The 27,903-nt window shown below is 62.3% G+C and overlaps 4 protein-coding genes across 10 annotated transcripts; 3 read left to right on the forward strand and 1 right to left on the reverse strand.

Annotated features, from left to right (window-relative positions):
• Positions 1–6: 6 nt before the first annotated feature.
• On the reverse strand, positions 7–10,584 carry JAK3 (Janus kinase 3). Its single transcript, XM_065858102.2, has 24 exons — positions 10,432–10,584; positions 9,882–10,091; positions 9,679–9,802; positions 9,442–9,553; positions 9,175–9,320; positions 8,679–8,961; positions 8,482–8,604; positions 8,256–8,413; positions 7,922–8,033; positions 7,507–7,693; positions 7,223–7,344; positions 7,012–7,143; positions 6,851–6,935; positions 6,634–6,767; positions 6,306–6,444; positions 6,068–6,219; positions 5,273–5,423; positions 5,063–5,202; positions 4,651–4,840; positions 4,197–4,321; positions 3,876–4,048; positions 3,684–3,801; positions 3,480–3,590; positions 7–3,402 (listed from the first exon to the last, which is right to left on the reverse strand). Exons 2-24 carry the CDS (start codon positions 10,087–10,089, stop codon positions 3,286–3,288), a joined length of 3,342 nt encoding a protein of 1,113 aa, XP_065714174.2. The 5' UTR covers positions 10,090–10,091; positions 10,432–10,584; the 3' UTR covers positions 7–3,285.
• Positions 1,418–2,909, forward strand: B3GNT3 (UDP-GlcNAc:betaGal beta-1,3-N-acetylglucosaminyltransferase 3). The gene has a single exon (XM_065858105.2). The coding sequence runs from the start codon at positions 1,418–1,420 to the stop codon at positions 2,606–2,608; it is 1,191 nt and encodes a 396-aa protein (XP_065714177.2). The 3' UTR covers positions 2,609–2,909.
• A 1,011-nt stretch (positions 10,585–11,595) lies between the features above and the next one.
• SLC5A5 (solute carrier family 5 member 5) lies at positions 11,596–17,163 on the forward strand. Of its 3 annotated transcripts, none has more exons than XM_071799504.1 (15): positions 11,596–11,959; positions 12,280–12,711; positions 12,805–12,870; positions 13,167–13,218; positions 13,348–13,415; positions 13,489–13,643; positions 13,759–13,899; positions 14,505–14,634; positions 14,806–14,894; positions 14,979–15,091; positions 15,586–15,656; positions 15,833–15,919; positions 15,992–16,197; positions 16,495–16,598; positions 16,683–17,163. In XM_071799504.1, exons 2-15 carry the CDS (start codon positions 12,349–12,351, stop codon positions 16,913–16,915), a joined length of 1,878 nt encoding a protein of 625 aa, XP_071655605.1. In that variant the 5' UTR covers positions 11,596–11,959; positions 12,280–12,348; the 3' UTR covers positions 16,916–17,163. The 3 variants fall into 3 exon arrangements, with proteins under 3 accessions (XP_071655605.1, XP_071655606.1, XP_071655607.1); XM_071799505.1 differs by having other exon boundaries at positions 16,686–17,163; XM_071799506.1 differs by having other exon boundaries at positions 14,994–15,091.
• A 905-nt stretch (positions 17,164–18,068) lies between these two features.
• CCDC124 (coiled-coil domain containing 124) lies at positions 18,069–27,212 on the forward strand. Of its 5 annotated transcripts, XM_065858543.2 has the most exons (5): positions 18,082–18,165; positions 19,145–19,316; positions 24,838–25,024; positions 25,264–25,378; positions 25,668–27,212. In XM_065858543.2, exons 2-5 carry the CDS (start codon positions 19,158–19,160, stop codon positions 25,870–25,872), a joined length of 666 nt encoding a protein of 221 aa, XP_065714615.2. In that variant the 5' UTR covers positions 18,082–18,165; positions 19,145–19,157; the 3' UTR covers positions 25,873–27,212. The 5 variants fall into 5 exon arrangements, with proteins under 5 accessions (XP_071655690.1, XP_071655693.1, XP_065714615.2 ...); XM_071799592.1 differs by lacking the exons at positions 24,838–25,024; positions 25,264–25,378; positions 25,668–27,212 and adding exons at positions 21,183–21,435; positions 21,564–23,221 and having other exon boundaries at positions 18,070–18,165; XM_071799589.1 differs by lacking the exons at positions 24,838–25,024; positions 25,264–25,378; positions 25,668–27,212 and adding an exon at positions 21,183–23,221 and having other exon boundaries at positions 18,069–18,165.
• The last annotated feature ends 691 nt before the right edge of the window (positions 27,213–27,903 follow it).

Here is a 27,903-nt window from a genome sequence, read left to right on the forward strand (position 1 = left end):
TTGAGGTCCAGAAACAAACGGCTTTTATTTTGCGACCCAGCCCGATTGGTAAATAATTTAGCGGCAGGAAGTTTGGCGGCACAGGTGGGGTTTATAGCTGCCATTACTTAATGAAAAGAGATCTAAAGGAGAGGAAAGAGAGACAGAGATTTCACCTCCCTTTTGGCTCCTGCGATGTTTATAATGGGATTTGTAGTCTTGGCTCCTGTGATGTGTTTTGTAGCAAGTGCGCCGGGGCCTGGCTCAGTGCCTGCGGTGGGGACGGTGGCCGGAGGTGTCCTCGGGGTGGTGGCCATGCTCCCGTGCTTCTTCATGTCCCTTTTTATAGCCAAATTCCCGCCTCTCAAATCCTGCTTGTGGAATCCTTGCTCCTCTGCCCTGGTGTCACCCAGGGGTGATGGTGAAAGGTAGAAGAGTCCCAAAGGGTGTCAAAGGGTCTGGGGTCTTCTCCCTTAGCGTCACACGGTGCCACCAGCACAGGGACACGCATGCCTGCTGGCACAGCCCTTGCTATGTGACACTTGGCTTTTTGCCCGTGGCTTGTCAGCTTGTCCTCATCACCGAAATCACAATGCACCTGCTACATCCCCTATGTCCTCTGTCCTGTGGCTCACCATTGCAGAACTGGTTTTGCCAGCACGTTAGGGACTTTAACCTCCTGGTTCTGCCAGTTGCGGGGCTGGGGAAACTGAGGCAGGGAGCCAGCAGCGCTCTGCTGAGCCCCTTCGTGCACCCCCGGGTGCCGCTGTCCCAGCCGCGGCAGCTGGACAGACAGAGGGGCGGGTGGACAGACGGACAGGTGGAGGGACAGGAGGACGCGGCAGCTGGCAGGGGGAGGATCCCCCAGCAGATCCCTGTGCTGCCGGGAACACGTGCGGTGTGACAATGGCCCCGAGCTGGCTCTATGACAAGGTACCAAAGGGATCTGGGGGGTCTCATTGCTCTTTGCAGTGTGGGGGGTTCCAGTGGGTGCTCCTGGGCCCCGGGATGGGGTCCCCACCTTGGGTGAGGTCCGGCCAGGTTCTGCGCAGGGGCTGGGGGGCAAGTGGCAGCCGGGCTCTTGCTGGGTCCCCATATTTTTTGGGGGGGCCCTGTCCCAGTGCTTTGGCTCTAAGGACGAGTGCTGCTCACAGCAAACCAGGGTGGGCTCCTTGCACCCAGGACCACCCCCCGCCACCCAACGATGCCTCAAGCTGGTGGTACCTCCTTTGCTAACCCTCCCACGCTGGGGGGGCTGTGCACCCTTGCTGGCCACTCCCAGGTTTTGGGGCTCTCTCAGAGAACGACCCCATCCCAGAACCAGGATGTTATTGCGCCGCGTGGCAGCAAACAGCATCCTGGTGGCACAGTGTGACTGTCTGACACGGGGACACCTCCCCGGTCCCTTCCGCCTGGCGGGAAGGATGCTGCACCCCGCATGTGGGTCTGGATGGCCCGGGGGGCTGCGGAGATGCCCAGCGCCCAATCCCCTCCCCATCTCTTGCAGAGCACGTTCCTGCGGCGCTACAGGCTGGATCTGTGGGCTCTGGTGGCCGTGGGGGCGCTGGGGCTCTGCTACCTGTTCTACCACGCTATCCCCCCGCAGAAAATGCCCCCCAGCCCCCGGCCGGCCCCCCGGCTCCCCCCGTTCCATGTGCCGCCCACCGTGGTCCCGTGCGTGGCCAACGTCTCGGTGCACAACATCTCCGGCTTTGCCAAGTTGCCCGGCCATGTGCAGGACTTCATGCGGTACCGGCACTGCCGCTCCTTCCCGGAGCTGCTCGGCGTCCCCGGCAAATGTGGGGGGCCCGAGGGATCCCCCAATGTCTTCCTCCTCTTGGCCATTAAGTCATCACCAGGGAACTACGAGCGGCGGGAGGTGATCCGCAAGACGTGGGGGAAGGAGAGGGCCTTTGAAGGAGCCTTCATCCGCAGGGTCTTCCTCGTGGGGGTGTCCCCCAATGCCCGGGATATCAAGAAACTCAACCGGCTGCTGCGGGTGGAGCAGCGGGAGCACCGGGACGTGCTGCAGTGGGACTTCAAAGACACGTTCTTCAACCTGACGCTGAAGCAGGTCCTGTTCCACACCTGGCTGGAGGAGCACTGCCCCGGCACACACTTCGTCTTCAACGGTGACGACGACGTCTTCGTCAACACCGACAACATGGTCCACTTCGCCAAGGCCAGCCAGGGCGCCCAGGAGAAGCACCTCATGGTGGGGCAGCTCTTCATCAACAACTTCCCCGTCCGCATCCAGGGCAGCAAGTACTTTGTGCCGCGGCAGCTCATGGCGGCCGAGTGGTACCCGCCCTACTGCGGCGGCGGCGGGATGCTCATGTCCGGCTTCACCGCCCGCGTCATCACCCGGCAATCGCAGGACATCGCGCTGTTCCCCATCGACGATGTCTACCTGGGCATGTGTTTGGAGAAGGCAGGGCTGTCGCCCGCCTCCCACGCCGGCATCCGGACCATGGGCGTGGGGGCACCGGGCAGGGCCGACCCCTTCGATCCCTGCTACTACCGGGAGCTGCTGCTGGTGCATCGCTTCGTGCCCTACGAGATGGTGGTGATGTGGGACGCCATCCACGAGCCCCACCTGCGCTGCGGCAAGAGGATCAGCATCTTCTAGGGTGGCTGAGGAGGACCGAGAGCTGGGGACCGAGGGGGACACACGGTGCGACCCACAGGAGCTTTGGTCGCTGCTGCTCGGCGCTGCCGTGTGGTGAGGGGGGACACTGGGGACCCCGAGGCTGAGGCCCCATCTCCGCTGTGGTGCCTGTGACACGCAGCCCTGGGGGCTGCCAAGTGCCACCATGCGTCTGGCTTGTCTTTGGCTTGTTTCTGGCTGGTTTTACCCCAAACCTGCCCTCCCGTGGCCAGGGGGATAGCAAGGGGCGGGGGAGAATAAATGAAGCTGTTTTGTTAATGAGGATGTGGGTTCTGGAGCCTTCCTCTGGGTACCATGGGCTGAGTGGGGCAAGGGGAGCCCCCAAAACTACTGGGGCCATTTATCTCCAGCAATGGCCCTGTCTTGGGGGGAGCCTGAGATCCCTGTGAATCCCCCCTCCCCATGCATCCCCTCTCACCTCACCCCAGCTGGCAAATATACCGAACTTTACCAGGAAACAGCCAAATCCTGCCGTGGGGACAGTGACAGGCAGAGGGGGATAAAGGACAAGCGGCATCACGGGGGGGGTGGTCTGCCTGCTGCAGGGAGTGGGGACACGGTGTGTGGGGACAGCGGGTGACATTGCGAGGCGGGAGGTGACGGGGAGACCGTGTTCCCCCCATGCTGGGGCTGGGGGGCTACCCGCGCGCTTTGCTCCGGCCGTCCCGCAGCGCCTCGATCTTGGGGACCAGCTCCCCAAAGGTGGGTCTGGCGCCGGGGGCGAAAGCCCAACAGTTCAGCATCAGCGTGTAGACCTGGGGACAAGGGACGGAGCCATCAGGTGAGCAGGGTGGCCTCCCAGGACCCCCCCACCAGCCTGGGGGTGTCTCACCTCGGTGGGGCAGCCGGGCGGTGCCGGGAGCCGCCTGTTGTCCTTCAGGAGCTCCAGCAAGTGGCAGATGATCTGCGCCGGCTTCTCGGTGCCCATCATGCGGAGAAACTCCTGCGGGCACAGAACAGTGTCACCATGGGGTGCGTCCCAAAGATAACGGATCCGGGGTGGGGACAACGGGACCCTGGGAAGGGGGGGTCTCACCTCTGAGGGGCTCTTGCTCTTGTTGCTGTAGGTGAAGAGCTCATAGAGGAGGACCCCGAAGCTCCAAATGTCCGATGCGCGGGAGAAGATGTTGTCTGCCAGGGACTCGGGCGCGTACCTGCCGGCAGGGGCGTGCTGAGCGCCGGATTCAGCCCCATGTGTCACCCCCACCGCTGTTGGTGTCACCCTCACCAGAAAACGGGGCTCTGACCGGGCTCCTGCACCACGTAATAATCCTTGTCCTGCGGCAGCAGCTTGGCCAGCCCGAAGTCCCCGATCTTGACGTGGGTCTCGCTCTCCACCAGGATGTTCCTGCTGGCCAGGTCGCGGTGCACGCAGCGCTGCGCCCCCAGGTACTCCATCCCCTGCGGGGGATGCAGCTGCTCACAGGGGACCAGGACCCAACAGCATCCCCGGGGGGGCTCATCCCAGCGGGACCACCACCCCCTGGCGTTGCTCCATCCCCCTCCTGGGACAGCGGGACCCCCTTTGCTGCTGCCCCCGTGGTCCCACCTTGCAGATCTGCCAGGCGTAGAGGAGCAGGGTCCTGTGGTCCAGGCGGGGCTGGTTCTTCTGCAGGTATTCGCGCAGGCAGCCGTTGGGCAGGTACTCCATCACCAGCCGCAGCCCGCGCCGCCCTGCACCGCATCCGAGAATCAGTTTGGTTGGAAAAGACCCTCGAGATCATGGAGTCCAACCATAACCCACCCCAGCACTGCCTCATGTCCTGAGAACCTCATGTCCGTCTGTCCAGCCCTCCAGGGATGGTGACTCCAGCACTGCCCTGGGCAGCCTGTTCAATGCCCCACAGCCCTTTGGGGTAGAAATTGTCCCCCAGATCCAACCTCAACCTCCCCTGGTGCAACTTGAGGCCGTTTCTTTGCTAAACCCCCAGGTCCCCCAGCCGCTCCCATCACCCTCGTGCTCCAGCCCCTTCCCCAGCTCCCGTCCCCCCGGCCGTGCCCACCCCGGCTGTAGCAGACGCCCCGGTACCGCACGATGAACTCGTGCTGCAGCGAGTGCAGGATCTGGATTTCCCTCTCGAAGTCCCGCAGCTCCTTGGCCGAATCCTGCTGCAGCTTCTTCACCGCCACCAGCTCCCCCGTGCTGTCGCCCAGCGGGTCGTAGCGGCACAGCTCCACGCTCCCAAAATTGCCCTGGCCAGGGACAGCCAGGAGGGGCTGTGGGATGCTGGGAGACCCCAGAGACCCCCCCCACTTCCCCCCAGACTGCCCACACACAGCACAAACCAAGCGTTTCTCAGCTTTGCAGGAAAAAGTACCCCGCTATGAGCAGGGGGTTTCATGCCCCAAATGCAGGGAAGGATGGGAGGGTTTGTATGAAACTCGTGCGCTGGGGGACCCCCTATTCCCCCTCACCTTGCCCAGCAGTGAGATGTACTTGAGGTGCCGCTCCTCGAAGTGCGTGGGGTCCTGACACATGGTGAGGGGCTCGTACCCCCAGAAGCTGTCCCGCAGCGTCACGTCGCTGGGTGACAGGTCTGAGAGCAGCTCGTAATCTGGAGGAGGTGGCTGGTAAGGACACTGTGGGGGTCCCGTGCCCGTCGCACCCCCCATCCCGGGGCTCACCGGAGGTGATGAGGCTGTTGAGGTCGCGGATGAGGGCGCGGAAGCCGGGCCGGCGGCCGGGCTGGTAATCCATGCACTGCGCGATGAGCGTGGCCAGCTCCGTCCACTTGGGTGCGGGGAGCTGGAGGCTGTTCTGGTAGAAATCCAGCTTCTGTGGGGATGGGACAGAGCATGGGGCTGGCGGTGGGGGGCCAGTGGCTTGGAATGCGGTGGGATGGGGCAAGAGGGATGGAGAAGGAAGTTTGGGATGCAGCAGGAGGGTTGGGATGCAGTGGGATGGGACAGGAAGGTTGGAATGCAGCGGGATGGGGCAAGAAGAATGGAGAAGGAGGCTTGGGATGCAGCAAGAGGGTTGGGATGCAGCAGGATGCAGCAGGAGGGTTGGGATGAAGCAGGAGGGCTGGGATGCAGCGGGATGCAGCAGGAGGGTTGGGATGCAGCAGGAGGGTTGGGATGCAGTGGGATGCAGCAGGAGGGTTGGGATACAGTGGGATGGGAAGGTTGGAATGCAGCGGGATGGGGCAAGAAGAATGGAGAAGGAGGCTTGGGATGCAGCAAGAGGGTTGGGATGCAGCAGGATGCAGCAGGAGGGTTGGGATGAAGCAGGAGGGTTGGGATGCAGTGGGATGCAGCAGGAGGGTTGGGATGAAGCAGGAGGGTTGGGATGCAGTGGGATGCAGCAGGAAGGCTGGGATGCAGCAGGAGGGTTGGGATGCAGCGGGATGCAGCAGGAAGGCTGGGATGCAGTGGGATGGGACAGGAGGGATGGGATGAAGCAGAAGGGGACAGCATCACCTTCTGGGGCTCCAGCAGGCTGACGGGCATGTTGCCACCGCTGAAGATCTCCCAGAGGGTTGCCCCAAAGCTCCACTTGTCGGCTGGCAGCGCCAGGCTCTTGGAGTCACTGAGGCACTCGGGGGCCACCCAGGGGATGCGCTCCACCAGCACTGGGGACAGGGGGACAGCCCTGCTCAGCACCCGCCGAGGGGGCCATGCCACCCCCCTGGCACCCCGGGTTAACACAGGCACTTACTGTCCTTGGCCAGGACGGTGACACTGACTCCAGGGTCATTAAGCTTGATGAAGGGGGGGCTGCCACTGGCCACGTCCCCCTCCCGCGTCAGCAGCACCTTCTTGGCGGAGACATTGCCGTGGGTGATTCTCTTGTCCTCCTGGGGACGGGAGAAGGACACAGATGTGTGGGGACCACAGGACATGGATGCAGAGATGCTGAAGGATGCAGATGCGCGGTAGCCACAGGACACGGATGCGTTGGAGCTACAGGACATGGCTGCACAGGAGCTGTAGGACAAGGACACGCTGGAGCTGCAGGACGCGTGGCCCAGGGGACACTGACTCACCAGGTAGTTGAGGGCGTACGCCAGCTGCTTGGCCACCTGCAGCTTCCAGCTCGTTGTCACCTTCCCCTTGCCTCTGTTTTTCTTCAGGTAGAGGTCCAGGGGCCCGTACCTGACGTACTCCTGCACCATGATACCTGCAGGGGTGGGTGCATGGGCAGGTCCGGTGTGTGCCCCCCCACAGTGCCATCGCGGTGCTGGCGAGGGGACGGTCACTCACTGTCCTTCCCGAGGCTGACGCCGTGCAGCAGGACCAGGTGCTTGTGGGACAGCTGGCTCATGATGCTGGCGGCCTCCAGGAAGGACTGGGAGGGGGGGACACTGCTCAGAGGGGTCCCAGGGGACCCCCCGGTGCTGGTCCAGGCGCTGCTGCTGCCTCACCTCTGCGCAGTTGCGGTGGCTGCCGTCCATCACCTTGAGCACCACCTCGGTCTGGTGGCACCCGTCCTCCTCCTGGTCCCGCTTGATGCCCTTGTAGATGTGGGTGAAGGAGCCCTGGCCCAGGCTCTCACACTGTTGGGGGGAGAAAATGTTGGTAGGGGGGTGCATCCCTGTGTCCACCTGTCCCACCGGTGCCCTGGTTCCCCCGTACCCGTGTGAGGCTCTGGGGGTCGATCTTGTGGAACATCATCTGGTGGAGGCTGCGGCGGGGGGCGGTGGGGGAGCCGGGGGGCCGGGGGCAGCCGCTGCGCACAATCAGCAGGTTGGACCTGTCTGGAGGGGGGGGAGCAGCTATGAGGGACCCACGCTGTGACCTCACCGCGCTGTGACGTCACAGCCTGCTCTTGTGACGTCACACAGCTCACTCTATGACGACATCCTGCTCTGTGACGTCACACAGGTGCGCAGCCCCATCCCCTGTCCCCACGCTGTCACCTTTGGGCAGGGGGGGACAGCAGGCCACCAGGTGCATGCGGGTCCCCTCCGCCTGCAGCCCGCAGTGCCCGTAGGTGCCCAGCAGCTCCCGCAGGCTGCAGAACCGCCGCGACACCCCCGACAGCCAGAACGTCCCCTCCTCGTCCCTGCGGATCAGGCAGCGCTTGTAGTCCCGGCCGCAGCGGGTCTGGGGGGGCAACACCAGGTTCAGGGGCGCAGGGGGAGCCCCCCGAGCCCCTCCTGCGCTCCGTGTCCCTGCAACAGCCCCAGGGCTGTGCCTGTCCCCAAGTGCCATCGCTGGTGGCACCGTCCCTGCCAGCACCAGGTCTCAGCCCCACGCTTCCCTCCCGGTGGCACCCGTGGGAGCGCACACAACGCTGTGCGGTGCTGGTGCTGGTGGCGGTGCTGGGCTCACCTCGACGCAGACGGTCAGCAGGTAGCTGTCGAAGTCCTGGGGGCTGCGGCGCAGGAGATACAGCCCCGGGGGGCTCCCCGCCGCCTTCAGCTTGTGCACCGCAAACTCGGAGCTGCAAACGGCACAGCTGGAGCAGGGTCCCCCTCGGGGACACCCCAGGGACCCTGTGGCTCACCCTTCCACCGCAGTGTCCCCAAAGGGTGACCCCAGCATCGCCTGCACAGCAAGCGGGATGGGGACCAGCGCTTGCTGCTCCTGCGAGCGCCGCTCCACGCCATTTCTTCCCCCATCACCCGTGGGTTGGGGGTGGCGATAGGGGGGCTCCAGCACCCACCTGATGGGCCCGTGGCACTGGTTCTCTATGTCTTCCAGGAGCCGGGGGGGGGCCACCTCTTTGCAGAAGTAGTGGTGGGGGTCCGCGGTCAGGCGGTAGTAGCCGTCGATGAGAGCCACGAAGGAGCAGGCTGCCCGCAGCGTGGGGAACTCCACCTCCTGGGCGAGGGGGGGTCAGCCCCACACTGACCCCCCACCAAGGGCACCCCCATGTCCCCCCAGCTCACCAGCACCCTGCTGTCCGTCTTGGTGAGGGTGACAACGCGGTTCTCCACGGGGCCGCCGTCCCGGCTCGCCTGCTTGATGCTGATGTCGGCGATGTCGGGGAAGTCGCAGAAGTGCTGGCGGCTCTGTAAGGGGACATGATTGGGGCTGGTCACCGTGTCCCCCACCTTGGGGCACCCCCCCAGCCACCGGCCCTCACCTCGGCTCCACCGCAGCTCCAGGAGATGCCGCTTTCACCGGCCACGTGGATGACGATGTCGGCAGCAGAGCCGGGCGAGCGCACGGGGAAACTCTCCTCGGCCCAGCGCCGCTGCAGCCGCTCCAGGTCCAGCAGGTACTTGAGCTTCAGGTACCGTCCGTCTGTCTGGCAGCCCCCGATCTTCCGCAGGGATTTGCTGAAGCGGCGCCGGATGCGCTTGCGGGTGAGGAAGTTGTGCTGCTGGATCTGGAACCGCAGCGGCGCCGGGATGCAGGACTTGTAGCTGCCGGGGATGGGGACGTGAGGTGGCAGTGGGTACCGGGCTGTCCCCACCCATCCCAGGGACACTGGGCTGTCCCCAAGGATGCTGGCCTGTCCCCATGGGTGCCAGATTGTCTCCATGGGTGCCAGGCTGTTCCCAGGGATACCAGGCTGTCCCCACAGGTACCAGATTGTCCTCAGGGATGCTGGGCTGTCCCCACAGTCCCCAGCTCACCTGACGTAGCTGAAGACCTGGCCGGGGCTCTGCTGCTCCTCCTTGGCGATGCGCAGCATGTCCAGCACGGCCAGGCTCAGGCACTCCTCCTGCGTGGGCAGGCTCAGCGCCACGGCCACGCGGCCCCCGATGAAATCGCTGCGGGACTGGGGAGGGCGCAGAGGCTACACTGAGCTTCATGTGTCCCATGCACCCGAGAAGCCACGTGGGAGCTCGCCCTGTGTCCCCGGGTGTTGGGGACGGGGACATGGCCCTGGCAGGGCTCACCTGGGCGAACAGGTAATCGATGACGGGATAGTCCAGGATGGGGCTGGCCCTGTCGTTCAGCAGCTGGAAGCGGTGGGAGTGTCCCAGTCCACACCAGTTGGGGAAAAAGAACCTGATAGAGATAGCAGGGGGGGTGCTGAGCACCGCATCCCACATCCCGCACAGCCCATCAGCCATCGGAGTCCCCAGGGACCCGGGCTGGGGACAGCGGGACAGGCGCGTCCCCAGGGGCTGTACCTGATCCTGTACACCACAACCTGGCTGCAGGACTCATCCACAGTGAAGAGGTGGCTGGGGGGGAACCAGCAGCTGAGGTCCTCGGTGGCCAGGGCGAAGAGCGGGTGACAGACGGGCAGCACACCTGGGGACAGAGCGGGGCTGGCACTGTCACCCCCCCAGCCCACAGCCGGTGCTCCGAGCCCCCCCGGGGCGCTGCTCACCGCAGGCTTTGGCGGCGCGGACGCACAGCTCCTCGGCCGTGTACTCGCCGAAGGTGAAGGTGAGGATGCCGGCGGCGGTGCCGGGGGGGCTGTGCGGTGCCGGTGTCCCCCGGTGGTACAGGTACACCTGGAGGGTGCCGGTTTCGGTGGACGAGAGGCTGCAGGAGCGCTCCCCGATCAGCGGCGTCTCCTCGCCCAGCGGGGCCATGGCTGCAAGCACGGGGGGGCTCAGCATGGGGTGCTGGCGGCGCTGTCCCCCCGGTGTGACCCTCACCTTGCCCCTCACATGCCCTCCCTAATGTGTTACCCTTGGTGTCCATCACCCAGCCAAACCTGGAGCATCTCCAGGGCGGGGGTGAACCCGTTATGGGAAGGAGGAAGGGGAAACTGAGGCACGCAGCCATTTCTCCAGGCGTGTGGACAAACCCACCCTCCCAGCCCATCTCAGGGCCACGCGCCCACACCCAGCATCGCTCCCAGGGATTTGGGATTCAGGATTCGGCTCCATCCCCATGGCCAGGCCCCACAACCCCCCGTGCCAGCGCGGTACCTGCAGCGTCCGTGTGCTCCAGCCCCTGCAGCGGGTCCCAGGCTGGGCTGTGCCGCTGGGTCGGGGTTCCGGGGCTGCGTAGGCAGCTGCTCGGAGGCTGCGAGCGAAGGAGAGAGTCATAAAATCCCCGCGGTGACTTCCTTCCTGCCCACAGCCGCCCTGCGCGTGGCTTCCTGGCAACAGAAGGGGGCACAGGGTGGGGACAGACAAAAGTCACCCCAGGGTGCAGGGACTGGGTGGGGGCTGAAGGGTCTGGGAGCCCTGGACACCCCACTTGGTGCTGAGTGCCCCATTGGGGACCCCATGGATTGAGCACCTCGCTGGTCCCGATGCCATGGGTACCATGGGATGGGCGATGCTCTGCCAGGGCGTCCGTGTCCCACCATGTCCCACCCCACCACGCGGGGCTGGGGGCTGCCCACACACCGCTGGCCCCCCTGCACCCCATGGCTGGGACCCTCCCTGCCCCACACACAGCCCCACGGGACAGGATCAGCCCCTCCACTGTGGTCCTGCCGCGGCCAGCCCGGCCCCAGGGTGCCACCAGTGTCACCGTGCCCTCGGTGCCGTGGGTGCCAGCGGATGTGGCCGGGCCCAGCAGCCACCACTTGTTGTTTTTCCCCTTTTTGCTGCTCTAAGCAGCTCAAGGAGGAGGTGAAGCCAGAGGCAACGCGGCAAAGGGCGTCAAGGACGGGCGTTGGGGACAAAGCCATCATGGCTAGAGCCAGACCCTGGGGACACCTCTCTGTCCTGCCATGATGCCTCAGGAGGGTTGGTGTCCCTCCCATGGCTCTGTCCCCACGCTGGGTCTCTTCCCCAGTCACAACCGCAGGTTTGTCCCCAGGGGTAATCCCCGTGGGACCAACCTGGGGACAGGTGAGACAAAGCAGCGTTTATGCCGGGGAATGAGGAAGCCGGAGCAGCCCCACGCCCGGGTGCCACGTATCCCGCAGCCATCCCGCTGTCCCCGCACTCACCGGTGCCACCGGGACATGGGTGCTGTGTCACCACACGCAGTGTCCCCAGGGCCGCACGGTGCCAGGGTGTGCGGGAGGGAAGGGGTTATGGACGTGGCCTTCGACGGCTCCATCCTCCCCTCCGAGGGTCCCTCCCCAACGCCCTGAACCTGCCTCCCCGGCGCCCGCCCCGCGCGCTGGAGCTGCCGGAGCCACTGCCGGCCCCTCGTCACCACCAAGGACATCGCCACAGCCGCCTCCGCCGTCCCCAGGGACCCCGGGCAGCCCCTTGCTCTCCTCCCCCAGCCTCAGCACCGGGTCCTTGTCGCTCTGCAGGCAGCTGCCTGCAAACCAGCTGCTTCTTTTTATTTCTGGCTAAAGGTTTAGCTTTGATTTGTTTTGTCCCCTCAGCTGGAGATACATTTTGGCTCCGGTGGCAGCTCTGCCGCTCCCTGTTTGCTCTGGCTGGGGAGGATCGCTTCCCCCCTCCCCGGATACATCCTTTGGCGCCGGAGCTTCACCGGAGCAGCCGGACCGGTCGCTGCCTCTCCCGGCGGGCTCTGAACTGGGAGGTACTGGGGGAAATTTCCTTGCTTGAGCTCAGGCTGTGCCTCTTGCAGCCGGACGCTTGGCACCGACCCTCCTGGGGATGGGACGGAGGGGACGAGGTGGGGTGGGATGGGACAGGATGGATGGGATGGAATGGAGTGGGATGGGATAGGCTGGGATGGTGTGGGATGGATGGGATGGGATGGGATGGGATGGGATGGGATGGGATGGGATGGGATGGGACAGGACGGGGTGGCATCCGTGTTCTCCACACCGTGCTCGGTCTTTTCCACCACTCATCAAGCATCGGCTGAAAATCACACAGAGTTTTCTCCCACTCCAGTTCTTCCAGTGCCTCCGTGTCCTGGTCATATCCCTGTGCCACGTCCCCATCTACCTGCAGGTGCTCCCCATGGGGAGCCTGGAGCTGTGGGTGCCGGAGCAGCTCACCTTCAGCCTCTGGGACTACGGGGTCTTCGGGCTGATGCTGCTCATCTCCACCGGCATTGGGCTCTTCCACGGCCTGGCCAAAGGCGGCCAGAAAACCTCGGAGGATTTTTTCACGGGGGGGCGGCGGATGTCGGCGCTGCCTGTTGGGCTCTCGCTCTCCGCCAGCTTCATGTCGGCCATCCAGGTGCTGGGGGTGCCGGCGGAGGCGTATCGCTACGGAGCCAAATTCCTCTGGATGTGCCTGGGGCAGCTGCTCAACACGCTGCTCACCGCCGGCCTCTTTCTCCCCGTCTTCTACCGCCTGGGGCTCACCAGCACCTACGAGGTGGGGACGGGGTGGGGGATGTGTCCCACCCCGGGGGTGCCTGGGTGCTGGGATGCAGCCAACACGCTCCCTCGTCCTTGTTCTTGTCCCCAGTACCTGGAGCGCCGGTTCAGCAGGAGCGTCCGGCTGTGCGGGACCATGCAGTACGTGGTGGCCACGGTGCGTGTCTGTGGTGCGTGGGTGGGATGGGGACAGAGGGGACATGGCAGAGGCTTCAATCCAGCCATGCCCTGAGCCCCCGGGAGGTGTCCTTGTTCCTCTGCTCTTGTTTTCCACGGCTCAAAGCAAACAGCGCCCGGCGGGAGCCCTGTTTTCAGTGAAAACCTCAGTGTTTTCCCACACGCCGCGCTGGGGCGGCACCGTCACGCATTGTTCCTGTCCCCGCTGGTGCCACCGTCACCTGCCCGGTGCCCGCGGTGCCGCGGGATGGGGTGCTGACCCCCCTGTTCCCGCAGACGCTGTACACGGGGATTGTCATCTACGCCCCCGCCCTGATCCTCAACCAAGGTGCGGTGGGGAGGGGGCGCTGCTCCCTGTTGTGTCCCCACCCCTGTGTTGGGGACATCGCAGCCCTGTCCCACCCCAGGTGTTGTTTGCACCCTGGGGTTCTGCTCAGCACTTTGCTGTCCCCTTCAGTGACCGGTCTGGACATCTGGGCATCCCTGCTCTCCACTGGCATCATCTGCACCTTCTACACCACCATAGTGAGTGTGGGACGGGGGGGTCCTGGGGGTCCCCAGGGTCCCCAGTGCTGACGCACGGCTCCATCCGGCACAGGGTGGGATGAAAGCTGTCATCTGGACCGACGTCTTCCAGGTCTTCGTGATGCTCTCTGGCTTCATCGCCATCATCATCCGGGGGGCGCTGCTGGTGGGGGGTGCTGGCAGGGTGCTGGCCATCGCCGCCAATGGTTCCCGCATCAACTTCGGCGAGTGAGTCCCCCTGTCCCGCTGGGTGCTGACCCTGCTCCTCCACCCTGGGGGCACTGGGGGGCTGGTACCGGCCCCGGCTCACCCCCCCGCCCCGGCGACGTGCCGCTGCGCCCAGCTTCAACCCGGACCCGCGGAGCCGGTACACGGTGTGGACGTTCGTGCTGGGCGGCACGCTGGTCTGGCTCTCCATGTACGGCGTGAACCAGGCGCAGGTCCAGCGCTACGTGGCCTGCCGGACCGAGGGGGAGGCCAGGGGGTGAGTCCTCGGGCATCAGCCGGGTCGTGCTCTGCGTGGGATGGGGCTGCTTCGGGTGGGGGGAATGGCCCCACGCCACCCTGTGCCCCTTGGGGAGACCAGTCCCTGCAGCCCTGCACAGACCCTGCACCCTTGCACAGTCCCTGTACCCCTGCACAGACCCAGAACCCTTGTGCAGACCTTGCACAGACCCAGAACCCTTGTGCAGACCTTGCACAGACCCAAAACCCTTGTGCAGACCTTGCACAGTCCCAAAACCCTTGCACAGACCTTGCACTGCTGCACAGACCCTGCACAAACGCTGCATCCTTGCGTGGCCCTTGCACCCCCTGCACGAACTCTGCACCCCTGCATGGCCCTCACACTCCTGCACGGACCTTGCACTGTGCACAGACCCTTGCACGGACTCTGCAGCCCCGCATGGACCTTGCACCCTTGCACAGACCCTGCACAGACTTTGCACCTTTGCACGGCCTTTGCACGGCCCTTGCACAGACCTTGCATCCTTGCACAGCCCTTGTCCCGTTGCACAGCCCTTGCCCAGCCCTTGCCCCGTTGCACAGCCCCTGCAGCCCTGCTCAGCCAGGTGTGCTCCGTGCTCGCAGGGCGCTGCTGGTGAATCAAGTGGGGCTCTTCTGCATCGTCTCCAGCGCAGTGGCCTGTGGCCTTGTGATGTTTGCGCTCTACAAGGACTGCGATCCCCTCCTCACCGGCTACATCTCAGCCCCAGACCAGGTAGCGGCTCCCCCCCCAGCTCTGCCCTCTTGAGCACCAAACTGAGAGCAGCGAGGTTGGAAGGGTGAGCAGGTCGGAGGGGCAGGTCCCTGGGTGCTTGTCTCAGCCCCACTGCAGGTCTGGGGTCCCCTGCAGTCCTGCCCCCCCTGATGCAGCCACCACCCCCCACAGTACATGCCCTATCTGGTCCTCGACATCTTCGAGACGTTCCCGGGGGTGCCGGGGCTATTCCTGGCTTGTGCCTATAGTGGGACCCTCAGGTGAGGACGGGGACCCCGAGGGGACCCCACACCTCCCCACGGAGGCCGCAGGGTGCCGGGGCTGAGCGTTGCCGCCCGCCCCAGCACGGCCTCCACCAGCATCAACGCCATGGCGGCCGTCACCGTCGAGGACATCATCAAGCCCAAGCTGCCCGCGCTGTCACCGCGGAGGCTGACCCTCATCTCCAAGGGGCTGTGTGAGTGGGGACGGGGCCACACTGGGCTGGGCTGTGTCGCCTGTGCTGCGCCGCGCTGTGCCGTGACATATTGGGCTGCACCTCGAATCCTGGGGGCAGTTTTAGGCCCCTCATGACAAGAAAGAGCTTGAGGTGCTGGAGCGAGTGGAGAGAAGGGAAGGGAGCTGGGAAAGGGGCTGGAGCACAAGGGGGATGGGAGCGGCTGAGGGACTTGGGGGTTTAGCAAACGGCCTCAAGTTGCACCAGAGGAGGTTGAGGTTGGATCTGGGAACAATTTCTCCCCCAAAGGGCTGTGGGGCATTGGAACAGGCTGCCCAGGGCAGTGCTGGAGTCACCATCCCTGGAGGGCTGGACAGACGGACAGGAGGTTCTCAGGACATGGGGCAGTGCCAGGGGTGGGTTACGGTTGGACTCCATGATCTCGAAGGTCTGTTCCAACCAAAGCGATGCTGTGATCCCATGCCGTGGTGCTGAGCCTTCCTGTCTCCCTGCAGCGCTCATCTACGGCACCCTGTGCATCACGGTGGCAGCTCTGGCCTCGCTGCTCGGGGGGGGTGTTCTGCAGGTGAGCCCCCCCGCTGCCCCCACATTGCCCACCCGCTCTGCCCAGCCAAACGAGACACGGCCACACGCTGCTGGGTGCCCGAGAGCCCTTGAGCTGGGGGGCCGGGGGGCTGGGGAAGAGCCAACCGCCCTCCCCCTGCCCTGAGCCCCACACAGAGCTCTCCATCCCCTTTCCAGGGCTCATTCACCGTCATGGGGGTGATCAGCGGCCCGTTGCTGGGGGCTTTCCTGCTGGGCATGTTCCTGCCGCTGTGCAGCACGGCCGTGAGTCCCTTGGAGGGATCTGGGGGGGCTGTGGGGGTCCCACAGCAGCCTGACCCCTCTGCTCCACCGCAGGGTGTGCTGGGGGGTCTGGCTGCTGGCTTTGCCCTCTCCTTCTGGGTGGCTGTGGGGGGGACCATGTACCCCCCCAGTGCTGCCACCATGGGGGTGCTGCCCGCCTCGGGGACCCTCTGCCCGCTCTACAACCGCACCGCCGGTGGCAACCGCACCATCCTGCTGGGACCCCTGCCCCCCCGCCAGGACCCCCCGGCCCCACCACGGTGAGGGGGGGACAGCTCGGGCGGGGGGATGGCAGCAGGGGGGACACGGTCCTGGAGGGGCAGGTGACTCGCTGCAGTGTCACACTGCTGTCCTTGTTCTCTGCGATGTCACACTGCGGTCCTTGTTCTCTGTGATGTCGCACAGCTTCCCCTGCTCAGTGTGATGTCACACTGCATTCCTTGTGACGTCACACTGCATTCCTTGTGACGTCACACTGCATTCCTTGTGACGTCATGCTGCTTCCCACGTTTGCTGTGATGTCACACTGCTGTCCCTGTCCCCCCCGCCCCCCGCAGGCCGCCCATCCTGGGTGACTTCTATGCCATCTCCTACCTGTACTATGGGGCGCTGGGGACCCTCACCACGGTGGTGGTCGGGGTCCTGCTCAGCTCCCTGACAGGTGAGGCTGGGGGACGGGTGCGGACATGACCCCACGCTGGGGTTCCCCCCTCTGCAGCCCCTCCCCATGGCCCCCCCTTTCCAGCAGGACCGACCAAGCGGACACAGCTGCCCCCGGGCGTGCTGTGGTGGGACATCACGAAGCAAACGTCCTCGGTGTCCCCCGTGGGCACCAAGAGCTCCGGGGAAGAGCCCCTGGGCAAGGCAGAAGCCCCCCAGGTGCTGCCAGCAAGGCTGGATGGGGGGGACAACCGCCCATGGGGCCCCCCCGAGCCTGGCACAGCCACCGATCGGCTGCTGCAGGAGACCCACGTGTAGGGTGCTGGGGGTCGGAGGGCATGGAGGGGTGCAGTGGGTGGGATACAGGGTGCATGTCCCTGTCCTGGGGTCCCCAATAAAGGAGGAGCTGTTCCCCAGGAGGAGCCTGTCCTTGGGGGGCTGGGGGACAGACATGGGAGCGGGTGCTGCTGTCCCCATGGGTGTGGGCCCCACTCTGCTAAGCTCCGCCCCATCCAGATAACAATGGGCCCCGCCCTGCTAAGCTCCACCCTATCCAGATAACAATGGGCCCCGCCCTGCTCAGCTCCGCCCCATCCTGATAACAATGGGCCCCGCCCTGCTCAGCTCCACCCCATCCTGATAACAATGGGCCCTGCCCTGCTATGCTCCGCCCCATCCAGATAACAATGGGCCCCGCCCTGCTCAGCTCCACCCCATCCAGATAACAATGGGCCCTGCCCTGCTAAGCTCCGCCCTATCCAGATAACAATGGGCCCTGCCCTACTAAGCTCCGCCCCATCCAGATAACAATGGACCCGCCCTGCTAAACTCCACCCTATCCAGATAACAATGGGCCCCGCCCTGCTCAGCTCCGCCCCATCCTGATAACAATGGGCCCCGCCCTGCTCAGCTCCACCCCATCCTGATAACAATGGGCCCTGCCCTGCTAAGCTCCGCCCCATCCAGATAACAATGGGCCCCGCCCTGCTCAGCTCCGCCCCATCCAGATAACAATGGGCCTCGCCCTGCTAAGCTCCGCCCCATCCAGATAACATCTATTAAGCTCCACCCAGGTGACAATGGGCCCCGCCCTTCTAAGCTCCACCCCGTTTGATAACAATGGACCCCGCCCTGCTAATCCCCGGCCAGGTGTCAATGGGACACACCCCGCTAAGCTCCGCCCACCCAGGTATAATTAGCCCCGTTCCACAGGAGCCGCTTGGCGGCGGCGGCGTCGCGATCTCGGGGCGTGCCGCCATCTTTGTGCCGGGCGGGGGAAGCGGCAGCGGCGGGCGGATTGCGGGCTCTCCTGCGGCCTCTCCTGCGGCCTCCCCGCGGCTCTGCGGGCACTACCGTGGGCGGGGGATGCTGTCCGGCCCGCCGCTTCCGGCCGCCGCCGGGCCTAGCGCCGTGGCCCGGGAGGAACGGGTCGTGCCCTTAGCAAAGATGGCGGCGGCGGAACGCGACCCTGACGAGCCGGCGGCGCCGCTCGTCCCGCCCCTCCCGCGGGGCGACCTGGCGCAGCGGTGACGCGCAACGTGCGCGACGGCCGGGGCGGCGGGGACCGGGTAGGAGCGGGCCCGGGCGGGGGGACCAGGACCGGGGCCCGGCCTGAGGGGACGAGCCGGGCCGGGGGTGCGGAGAGAACCGGGGGAGCGGGGAAGGGCTGCGGGTGACGGGGCGGGGAGGCCCGGGGGGCCCTGGGTGCAGCCCCTGGGGTGGGGCTGTCCCTGGCCCCCCTAGGGGCCCAGCCCGGATCGTGCCCTTCAGGAAGAGTCAGGGCGCGTATCGGGGTGTAGAGAAGGGATTTAATCCAGCCCAGGCTTGGAAAAGTCTGGGACTTGAGCAGCCAGCCCTAGACATCAACCCTTCTCTGCTGTTTCTTGTGTAGCAGGTAGCTATTTGTCGTTAAAAGTAAAGGTTTGGGGTCCAGAACGTGGCGTCTGCGTGGGCAGCGTGCGAACAAGAAGGGCTCTGCTTAGTGCCTGGTTAATTTTGAGGGTGCTGCTGTGCCTGGCTTTTCCACCTTTTCCTACCCTGAAAATTAAATACAGCACATCTACGTGGTCATGCATCCAGATTAACTGGGGCCACGCGCTGCGTTTCTGCACAGACGGAGGGTGCGATGAAGCGTTTGTGCTGCTCTGTCGGCAACGGCGAATTCCCCTCGGAGCCCCCGGTGCAGAGCAGGAGCCCCCAGCCCCGTTTTGGCTCGGCAGGAGCCCCCAGCCCTGTTTTGGCTCGGTAGCAGGGGCCGTTTTGCTTGCAGGGCATCGCTGCTTTTGCGTGGATACCAGGAACCAGCAGCTCGCTTCCCCATGTTGTTGCAGCACAATAAACCCACAGGAGGGACTTTTCCCACTGAGTTCCTCCTGGGTGAGCTGCGAGATTACGAGATCTGTTCTGCTCAGGATCTCGAAATAATGGGAGGCGATTAAAAAAGGGGTTTTCATGGTGTGAGCTCCAGCTGTTCCTCCTTCCTGCGGTGATGGGGAACCCAAGATCCTCTTCAGGGCAACCATCTGGACTTCTCTTTTTTTTTTGCAGAGCACCTTGAGTGATGCCCAAGAAGTTCCAAGGTGAAAACACCAAGTCGGCTGCTGCCCGCGCGAGGAAAGCTGAGGCGAAGGCAGCAGCCGATGCCAAGCGGCAGCAGGAGCTGGAAGATGCCTACTGGAAGGATGAAGACAAACACGTGATGAGGAAGGAACAAAGGAAGGTGAATTCCTGGTCAGGTAGACGGGGCGATTCCATTTGGTCTGTGAGATCAAGCCTTGCTCAGCAAGGTGCTTCTCCTACCCTGTCCCCCAGCTGTCGCTCTCTCCAGGCCTCATCCTGCGCTTGGTTTTAGGCAGAAAACCTGGAACTAGTGGCTTCTCTGGGAGCTGAAAAAGCCAAGCGTGGGAGTGAGTTTACACTTTGATGTGTAATTCAGAAATGGGGTGGATCTGGGAGGTGACTCCCCAGGGGAGGCAGTAAAAGCTTTATTGTTGGAGTCATTGAAAATTGAATTGCGTAAAAAATCAGGAACTCTGCTGCAGGGGTTGATTGTTGACCCAGCAGTTCTTTCATTTGATATTTTTGTAAAAGGAAAAACAAATTGGGTGGTTAAGGATTACAAAGCTTTTTGGCTTTCCTCCCTAACTTGGTGTGCGACACATCAGGACCTGTCTCTTTCGAAAGGTTCTCTCTGGTTCGCCCTTGCCACCTTGCTCTGCCTTGGTGCTAATAAACAGAGCACTTCAGTGCTCTTTTCTAGGTTCTTTGGTTTTTAACATTAACATTTTGTGCATTATTCTAGAAGCGATCGTTGGTAGTAACTTAGCTGCCTCTTCTGAAATGATTTTCTTACACTCGTGCTAACGAGATGGGACTTCTGTTGATTTATGGGGTTACTGGGTTTGCGCTGCTCTGAATTCGGTGCTTTCTGAGCTCTGGTGGTGCGTGAGCCTGTGTGAGTTCACCCCTAATGCGTGCCCTGACGTTTGGAATTTGGAGTCCTGGGTGCTGTTCCCCCACACAATCCTGTAATGATGCTTAATTACTTCCCGGAACAAGGACTTATTATTGCTCTACTTAAGATTTTGGCAACACTGACCTATTTGAGCTTCCAAAACAGGCTCCTGTGAGCGTGGGGAGCTGGAATTGCCGACTGGGAAACCAGTGGCCTCTCCAGAGCTTCAGGCTGGGTTTGAGAGAAAGCAGTGAGCTGTTTCCACTCGGCACCTCCGCTCAACACTTTACTGCTTTTCCTGCAGGATTCGCATCCACGTAGCTGTAGTGTTTACATCTGAATTTCACCTGGATGCTGAATTTTAGTGCGTTTGCTTCCCATGTGTTCCACTGGGGAGCGAAGGTCTCAGCTCAGATGAAGGGTTGTCCTACCCACAGGGCTCCAGCTCTCGCTATATCTGCACACAGAGCTGCCACAGCCTAAGCAAAGATTGGGGCTTTGTGAGGGCGAGCAAACGGCCACCAGACAGGAAAATGTGGGTTTGCTGGGGGGAAAATAAATGGGTAAAACCTTCCTCGGCTGCTTCTCCAGCGCTGTCGGGGTGGGACATCCGCACAGAGAACAGGAGGAGCTGCCCGCACCCCGGCGGGGAAGGAACATGGGACTCAGATCGTAAATGATTTTCCATCCTCGTCCCAGAGAGGACAGAAAACGCATCGCTGGCGGGAGTCAAACGTCCGGATGCTGCGGGAGGGACTCGCGTCGCTGCCGGGAGGGTGGCGGTGGGTGGAGGAGGATGCTCGCAGCAATTGCAGCCCTTCCCTGGCTCTCCGGGCGATGGCAGTAACACGTTAACAGCGGCACCTCGCAATTCCTGCACTGCCGGAGCGGCTGGGAGCCTTTGGGATGGGCTGGGAGCCTTTGGGATGGGCTGAGACCACACCCCATTTAATCCCTTTTCCCCTGCAGACGAGCACTGGAGCCTCTGAAATAAATGAGAGCACGAAGCTCCGTTCTGGGGTTCGGTGGCTCTGTGGTCTCGCTGTTGAAGCAGCGATGCGCATCAACAGTAATAGTTTGGTGTAGGGAAGCTGAATGTTCAAAATATCATGAGATTCCTGTTGTTTGCAGCATTTTGGGAGGGCTTTAAATGCCACCCCTGCCCTGCTCTGGGAGCAACCGTCCTCTGCTAACAGAGCGTGGCGCTCGTCTGGTGGCTCCGTGATGCATAAAGGAGCAGCTGAGCCGATGTCACCAGCCCGCCATGTGCGCGTTCCTCCTCTGGCGCTTCGGCACGAGTCACCGCGTGTTACCTTCCCTGGAGAGCTCTGGTTGGAAGGCACAAAATCACCATCCGTGCTGGGAAGCTCAGGATTTTACCCAGGTGACTGCTTTTTGTGTCACGTTCGGGTGTTTTCATCCTTCCCGTCCCCTCCTACGCCAGGCTGGGCTGCAGCTCGGAGCACGGCGCTCAGCAGCCTGATCGCAGTGTGGGTTTCTCCATGCGATCAGCTGAAGCGTTTCTGGTGGTGGAACAACCGCGTGTGCATCCCCGGCGAAGCTGCAGGCAGGCGTGCAAGGGCGACAAACCACCAAATGTGCTGGAAAATTCCAGAAAGGAAGGATCGGTGGAGTATCTGTCAAGGGCAGGGGTCTCGCAGCCAAAGACTTTTTGTACTGGTGTGCAAAGGGTCTGGGGAAAAATCTGAGTTAAATGCAGGGTGAGCGCTTGTGCTGGAAAAGCACAGATGGTGCGTGAGGGCGCGGTGACTCTTTTGGGGCGTTTTGTGCCGTTCTCGTTCCCCTCGGTCACGGGCTGTGGGCTGGCAGGCTCACGTACCCGCAGGTCCCGGCGGCGGTGGTGACTTTCTCTCCCCTTTCTCCTCTGATTCAGTGCAGAATTACTCAGCTGTGGCACCAGATAAAACGCAAGACAACTCTAATGACTCCTCTTCCCTTTTTGGGGGATATCTGTGTGGCACCGGGTACAAAATACTGAAATCTGATGGCACAAATGAGCAATGCAGGGGGCAGAGGTGTGGTGGGGAGACACCAGGCTGGGTTTCAGACCCCAGAACCAGCTTCCTCAGGCTCCAGCGTCCCTCCACCTCTTGCTTTGCCCGTGGGTGACAGAAGGGACGTGTTTGAACCTCCGAGAGCCCAGCGGGTGCTCGGACGCGCTCCAGGTTGGTTATGCCCGGCTCGTTTTCTGACTGCGTCACGTTTTTACATCGCTTTCCCCTTTGTGCTTTGCCAAGCTGGCGGCTCATTCTCCACGTTTCCCTGCGGAGAGGTTGACTCGGAGCGCGGCCGCTTCGATTGACCGCTCGCTCTCAAATCTGCACGCGTGGGACCTCGTTCTCCTCCTCCTGAGCAGGTGGGGAGCTGTTCCCAAAGCTCACGAATTGTTCCTTGCTCAGGCAGCTCTTTGTGAGGCTGGAAACGCACGTTTTAACGCACAAATCCCTGGGAGCTGAAGGGTCCAGCTAAAGAAATCTCGCCCCCGGCTCCTCCCGGTGCCTGCGGAGCGCAGCGATGCGGAGGGAGAAAACTATTCATTTCCTTCCCAGTTTTCTAATAGCTTTGCAGTACGTTCCACTTAGACAAATCCAAACCTCCCTCTCATCAGAACATTTCGGCTGACTCATAAAAGCTTCATTTGTTTTGGCCCAACCTGAGAAAAATCTCAAAGAAAACACGACGGTTTCAGATCCCTTGGGCTTCGGGATTGACCTTTGAGCGCCGCGGAAGGTGCAGAACAGAGCTGGACGTGTCGGGCCGCTGGGGAAACCCGAGTGCGTCGGTTTTCGTGGGTCTTGTGACAAATAGTGACGGTGCCAGCTTATTTACTTTCTGCAAATAGAAACTCGCTGGTGGATGCCAGGGAGCAGCTCTTCCCGGTGGCCAGAGGAGGAGGAGCTGGGCATCCCGGCAGCGTGGGAGGAAGGCTCTGCGCCCCCATTTCCATCACCGCGTGGATGTGTCCTCTCCGGAGAGCTCTGTTTGGAAGGTGCTACCGGCAGCAGAGCGTTATCCTTGAATTTCTGCTCCAACAGATGTGTCGTGGTCCCCGCTGGGCTGCGTGGTGTAGGACAGGTCCCTTTCTGTGGTCAGAGCTAAACGATCATCTTTAACAATAAATAACATTGCTATTCTGAAATGCTTTCTTCCCTTAGGTCACTCGTACTCGTGCATCCGCTCCTTACCTGTCTCCTGGATTCTTGGAGCCACGGCCACGCCGCAGCCGCGGTTCTCACCGCGCACCCTGCTGGGGTTTGGTCGCCCCTGAGCATCGGGGGCAGGATGAGCAGCCAGGGCACCGTTTCTTTGCACCGCCCCGTGTTGTAGGCACGATGCCGGGATCCTGAACGCACAGCGCGGCTTCTCTCGCCTGTGCTTTCCATCTAATTCAACGGCTTGATCTTCAGCGATTTCTGCAGCGCTCCTTCCGTTGTGCCACATTGATCTCTCCAGTTTTGGGGAGACCGAGCACATTTGTTTACTCAGCCTTTACTAGAAGAGGGAGAGGCCCAACAGGAAAGCAGCAGGCAGGGAAAGCCGACGTCTTCAAGAAGCGAATTTGCGCTTTGAAATGGTGCACGGTCCAGTTGCCAGGGCATTGTGTCTCAGAGCGCTGGCACTAAGCGCTTAATGACCAAGAATTTGAAGACTGCCGGTTGTAATAAAGGCTTCGTCCCTCTAATGGCTTTTTTTCCCATCCTCGGCCCCAGCTGCTCGCGGTGGAGGTGGGTGAGCTTTTCCTTCCCTTCCCAGCTCGGATGAAAGACCTGGTCCTTGCTGCGCTCCACGGAAGCAGCGGCAGCCCCAGGGCATGTTTTGATTCACTATTTGTTGGCTTTGATTCTGTGTTTTGATGGGGTTTTGTTTAAACTCTTGAGCTGTGGAGAGACTTAAAGGTTGGCGGTTTTTTTGTTGTTCAATAGAGTCTCAAAGCCCAGCCTTGCTGGGCCCTACCCCAGTGCCTGTAATTCTGCTCCTACTCCTTAAACACCGCTGAAGACGGCAGGTTGAGTTACTGCTGAGGTGGGGTGAACCCGTTCGTTAACGCTCGATCGGTTCGTTGTGCCGCCTGTGTGAATAATGAATGAGAGCCGTAATTAAATGTCCACATAACTAACTGAAATACAGGATGTTGTGATGCTGCCCCGGAGAGATGTTTGTTTCTGCCAGACCTTACAGGCTGTGGGAGAGAAGGAAGAAAAGCCAAGGTGCTGAAATACCCTAAGGGCCCGTTGCGTGGGCTTGTCACCCTCTTCCGTTGGCCTCGGAGGGCAAAGCGGCTCTTAAACTCCTTGTGAAGCACTTTAAAGTTACCACAAGAGCTGCACCGCGTGTTGGGCTCGGTTTAACCGCCCGCCCTGGCTTGGGAAGAGCAGGAGCCAGGCCCGGGGACAAATTCAGCCTCTCGACTGGCTCATCTCTAACAACCGCTGAACTTTCAACCTCCGGCTACTTATTAAAATTAAAGTGGAAAACTTAATGTGATTGTCAGCAGCCCTGGCTGGTGCCTCCTGCTCCTTCTCTGGGTTGTGTTTCACGGTGCTGGCATCATGGGTGGCTGGTGCGTGGTTGCGGATGGGGGAGTTATTCTGGATGCCAAAGGGAACCAGCTGATGTCCCTTCCGATAAGGTGACGTTGGTGCTGTGTTAGCTACAGAAATGAGGTGGGGTTCCCTGCTTCTGTAAGGGCTGGTTCGATCCCTCTGCTGCGGAGGGGGATGGAAGGCGGAAGGGTAGACATGACCTGGTTCTTTCTGCCTTCCAGGAGGAGAGGGAGAAGCGGCGGCTGGAGCAGCTGGAGCGCAAGAAGGAGCTGCAGCGCTTGCTGGAGGAGGAAGACTCGAAGCTGAAAGGGAAGTCGCCCAAGCAGGTCACTCCAGGCAAAGTCACCAGGGCCCAGATTGAGGAGACAATCAGGAAAGACCAGCAGCAGAAGGAGAATGTGGACACAGGTTTGGTAGCAACGTGGAAAGGCCCTGAGAGCCACGGGATGGGGAATGGGGGGAAAAACACTCCCTCTTTTCGACTTGGGGTGGAGAAACAGCTGCAGAGTAGGAGCTCTTCTCTTCCAGTCCTGAGACCGAACTCTGGCTGAGTTTTCTGAGTGCTTTGAAGGACTCTGCCTCTTCGGAGGGTTTGGCGCAGGCTGGATTTGACGTTAACATTTCTCCCTTTCCCCCTCCCTGTGCAGTGGAGAAGGAGAAGACTCACCTGGAGGTGCCCTTGGAGGAGAACATCAACAGGAGGGCGCTGGAGGAGGGCTCGGTGGAGGCCAGGACCATTGAAGATGCCATTGCTGTCCTCAGGTACGCCGCGCTCTCTTTCCAAGTGTCGCTTTCCTCACGAGAAATTCTTGCAGGCTCTTTTTTACGCTTTGCCTGTCTCGACAGCACAAACAGGACACGTCCCCTGCCCTGTTGTTCTGTGGAGAGTATGTGAAGTGGGCTGGGGAAGCTTCGCGCGGTTATCCGCTTTATCACCGAGTTATTCTGCGCGCACTTGGTCGCGCTGACAGGGGATCAGAGCGCGGCGGGCGCCTGGTGCCGGTGGGAGGTGTCACTGATCCACGTCACTCTCCAAATTCCCTCCTGGCAGCGTCTCCAACGACCTGGACCGGCACCCCGAGCGCCGGATGAAAGCCGCCTTCACGGCTTTCGAAGAGCTCAACCTGCCGCGCCTGAAGCAGGAGAACCCCAACATGCGCCTGTCCCAGCTCAAGCAGCTCCTCAAGAAGGAGTGGATGAAGTCTCCGGAAAACCCCATGAACCAGAGGCACAAAGCTTACAACAGCCAAAAGTAGAACTAGAGCTGCTCATCCCCTGGGACGGTGGGCTGGAGCGCGGGGCTCTGCTCGGCTGGACACAGGAGACATGAGGAGCCTCCTTGCCTTTGGTTTCCCTCCCCTGCCCCCACTTTCTTTCTGTCTCTGTTCTTGGATTTAAGATAAGCCCGAGGCCAGGACTCGCCTGGGGACCCTGCAGCGTCCCGCCACTGTCACCAGTGACCTGTCCCCTTCCCCATGCTCACCCCTCTGCAGGCAACTGGCACAGAGCGACCTGGACAGACTAACGCTACCTTCACACTTCCAAATTCGGCTGTTGTCTTACAAAGAAAAGTTAATAACTCGCTTCCAGACCTTCAGCACGGGCAACCTCCCGTGGTAGGGACCCCGTTAACCCACTCACAGCCGGACCTGAGCCAAACCGCCTTCATCTACCATGGCTGCGCTGCGCCCTTGTGTTCCACAGGGTGAATTTTGGTGACCGTCACACGGAAGGCGCTTGACCCCTTGTTGCTCGTGTCATCCTCAGCGCTGGGATGTCCCCAAAGAGACTCCAGATGGGGTGGCCTGTTGTCCTGCCCGCCACCGGCCACCTCCCTCCTTGTGATCTCATCCAGTGGTGCGTTCGGTGGGGAGGAGGAACCACAACGGGAGCAGAACCTCTGTCAGCGCAGTGGGGAAGAGAGAAAATGACCTTCCATCTTCCGAGGGGAACGGGGGGAATGACGCGGCACCCTTGCGCTTCTCAGTGTGACTTCCCTGCTGGGACGGGGGGCTCCCGGGGGGGCCGTGACCCAAGAACTGCGGTGAGAAGGGAACCTGCTGCTTCTGCCATCCGCGGTCGGTCCTGGCAAACAAACGGCTGAGCTCCCCTGGGGGGCCAGGGCTGGAGAGGCTTTGCCTGGTGCTGTGGCCTTTCCTCTCCTCCCTCTCCCCCTTCCTGGTCTCTTTTTGGGAGTGAAATTCCTTCTGAAGGTCTGAACCCCCAGCCGGGCAGCGTTGCCATGGGTGCTTCCCTGTGGGTGTCACCGGGGCCAGCTCGATGTCCCGCTGGGCTTTCTGTGGTGGCACGAACCAAATGGAGCTCGTCCCCAGGCGAGTGGCCTCTATCCCATGGGGGGGTTGCTGGGAGCAGGCGGGGGCTGCAGGAGTCCTGGGGGTGTTTAACGTGGGTGGTGAAGGGGTTTTGGAGGGGATGATGCTCGAGCTGAAGCCGTTTTGGGCTGAAGGAGCTGGGCTGGCCCTTTTGACCCCCCCAGCCCCAGCCAGCAAGGACAGGGCGGAATGCACCCGCTGTCTCCCCTTTTGTGAGAGGTTTGTTGTGTTTGAACCCAATTAAAAACAAATAACCCTGTTAATTTGTTGAAGGGATAAATGGCTGGAGGGCTCTCCTTTCCTGGGTGGGGGGGCTGCGTCCTCTGCTAAAAATCCCCGCTGGAGTTTGTACCATGCTTCCTGCCTGCACTGGGGATCTCTCAGGGTGGGGGGCCCCCTTTGTGCCCCCCCCAGCCGGCTGTGGCTGAGCCGCCGCAGCGGGGGGGCTGCGGGAGCCCTGCCCTTGGCTGCGGCGCTGCCGAAGCCCGAGCCCACCGCTGCCTGCGCCTGCCTGCACACGTGAGTGTTCCCCAGCCCGGGGGGGCCGGGGGTGCCCCCCTCCCTGCCCGCACCCGCTCCCCCCTTGCGCAGAGGCCGTGGGCTCCGCGCAGCCCTGCCTTTGTGCAGCAGAGCCCACCCTCCTCCTCCTCCTCCTCTGCCGCAGTGCTGGGGGGGGGCCTGGGTGGGATATTCTGGAACCGACTGCTTGGGGGGGCTGCGGCGTGCAGGGCCCCCCCTCTCCGTGGGGTGTCCCCATACCAACCACAAATAGAAGGGGACCGTCCACCCCCTGCGATGCAGGAGACCCCCCCTGCTGTGTTCGGTGTGGGGGGGAGGTGGAAGGGGCTAATGGGGGCTGCCCCCCCAGTTTGGGGGTGGGATCCCCCATTGCAAGGGAGGGGTTTTGGGGGAACCCCTGTGGTGCAGAGTGGGGGTTCCCCCGTTGTAAAGTAG

Source organism: Patagioenas fasciata, chromosome 27 (assembly GCF_037038585.1).
Source record: "Patagioenas fasciata isolate bPatFas1 chromosome 27, bPatFas1.hap1, whole genome shotgun sequence".
Taxonomy (NCBI): domain Eukaryota; kingdom Metazoa; phylum Chordata; class Aves; order Columbiformes; family Columbidae; genus Patagioenas; species Patagioenas fasciata.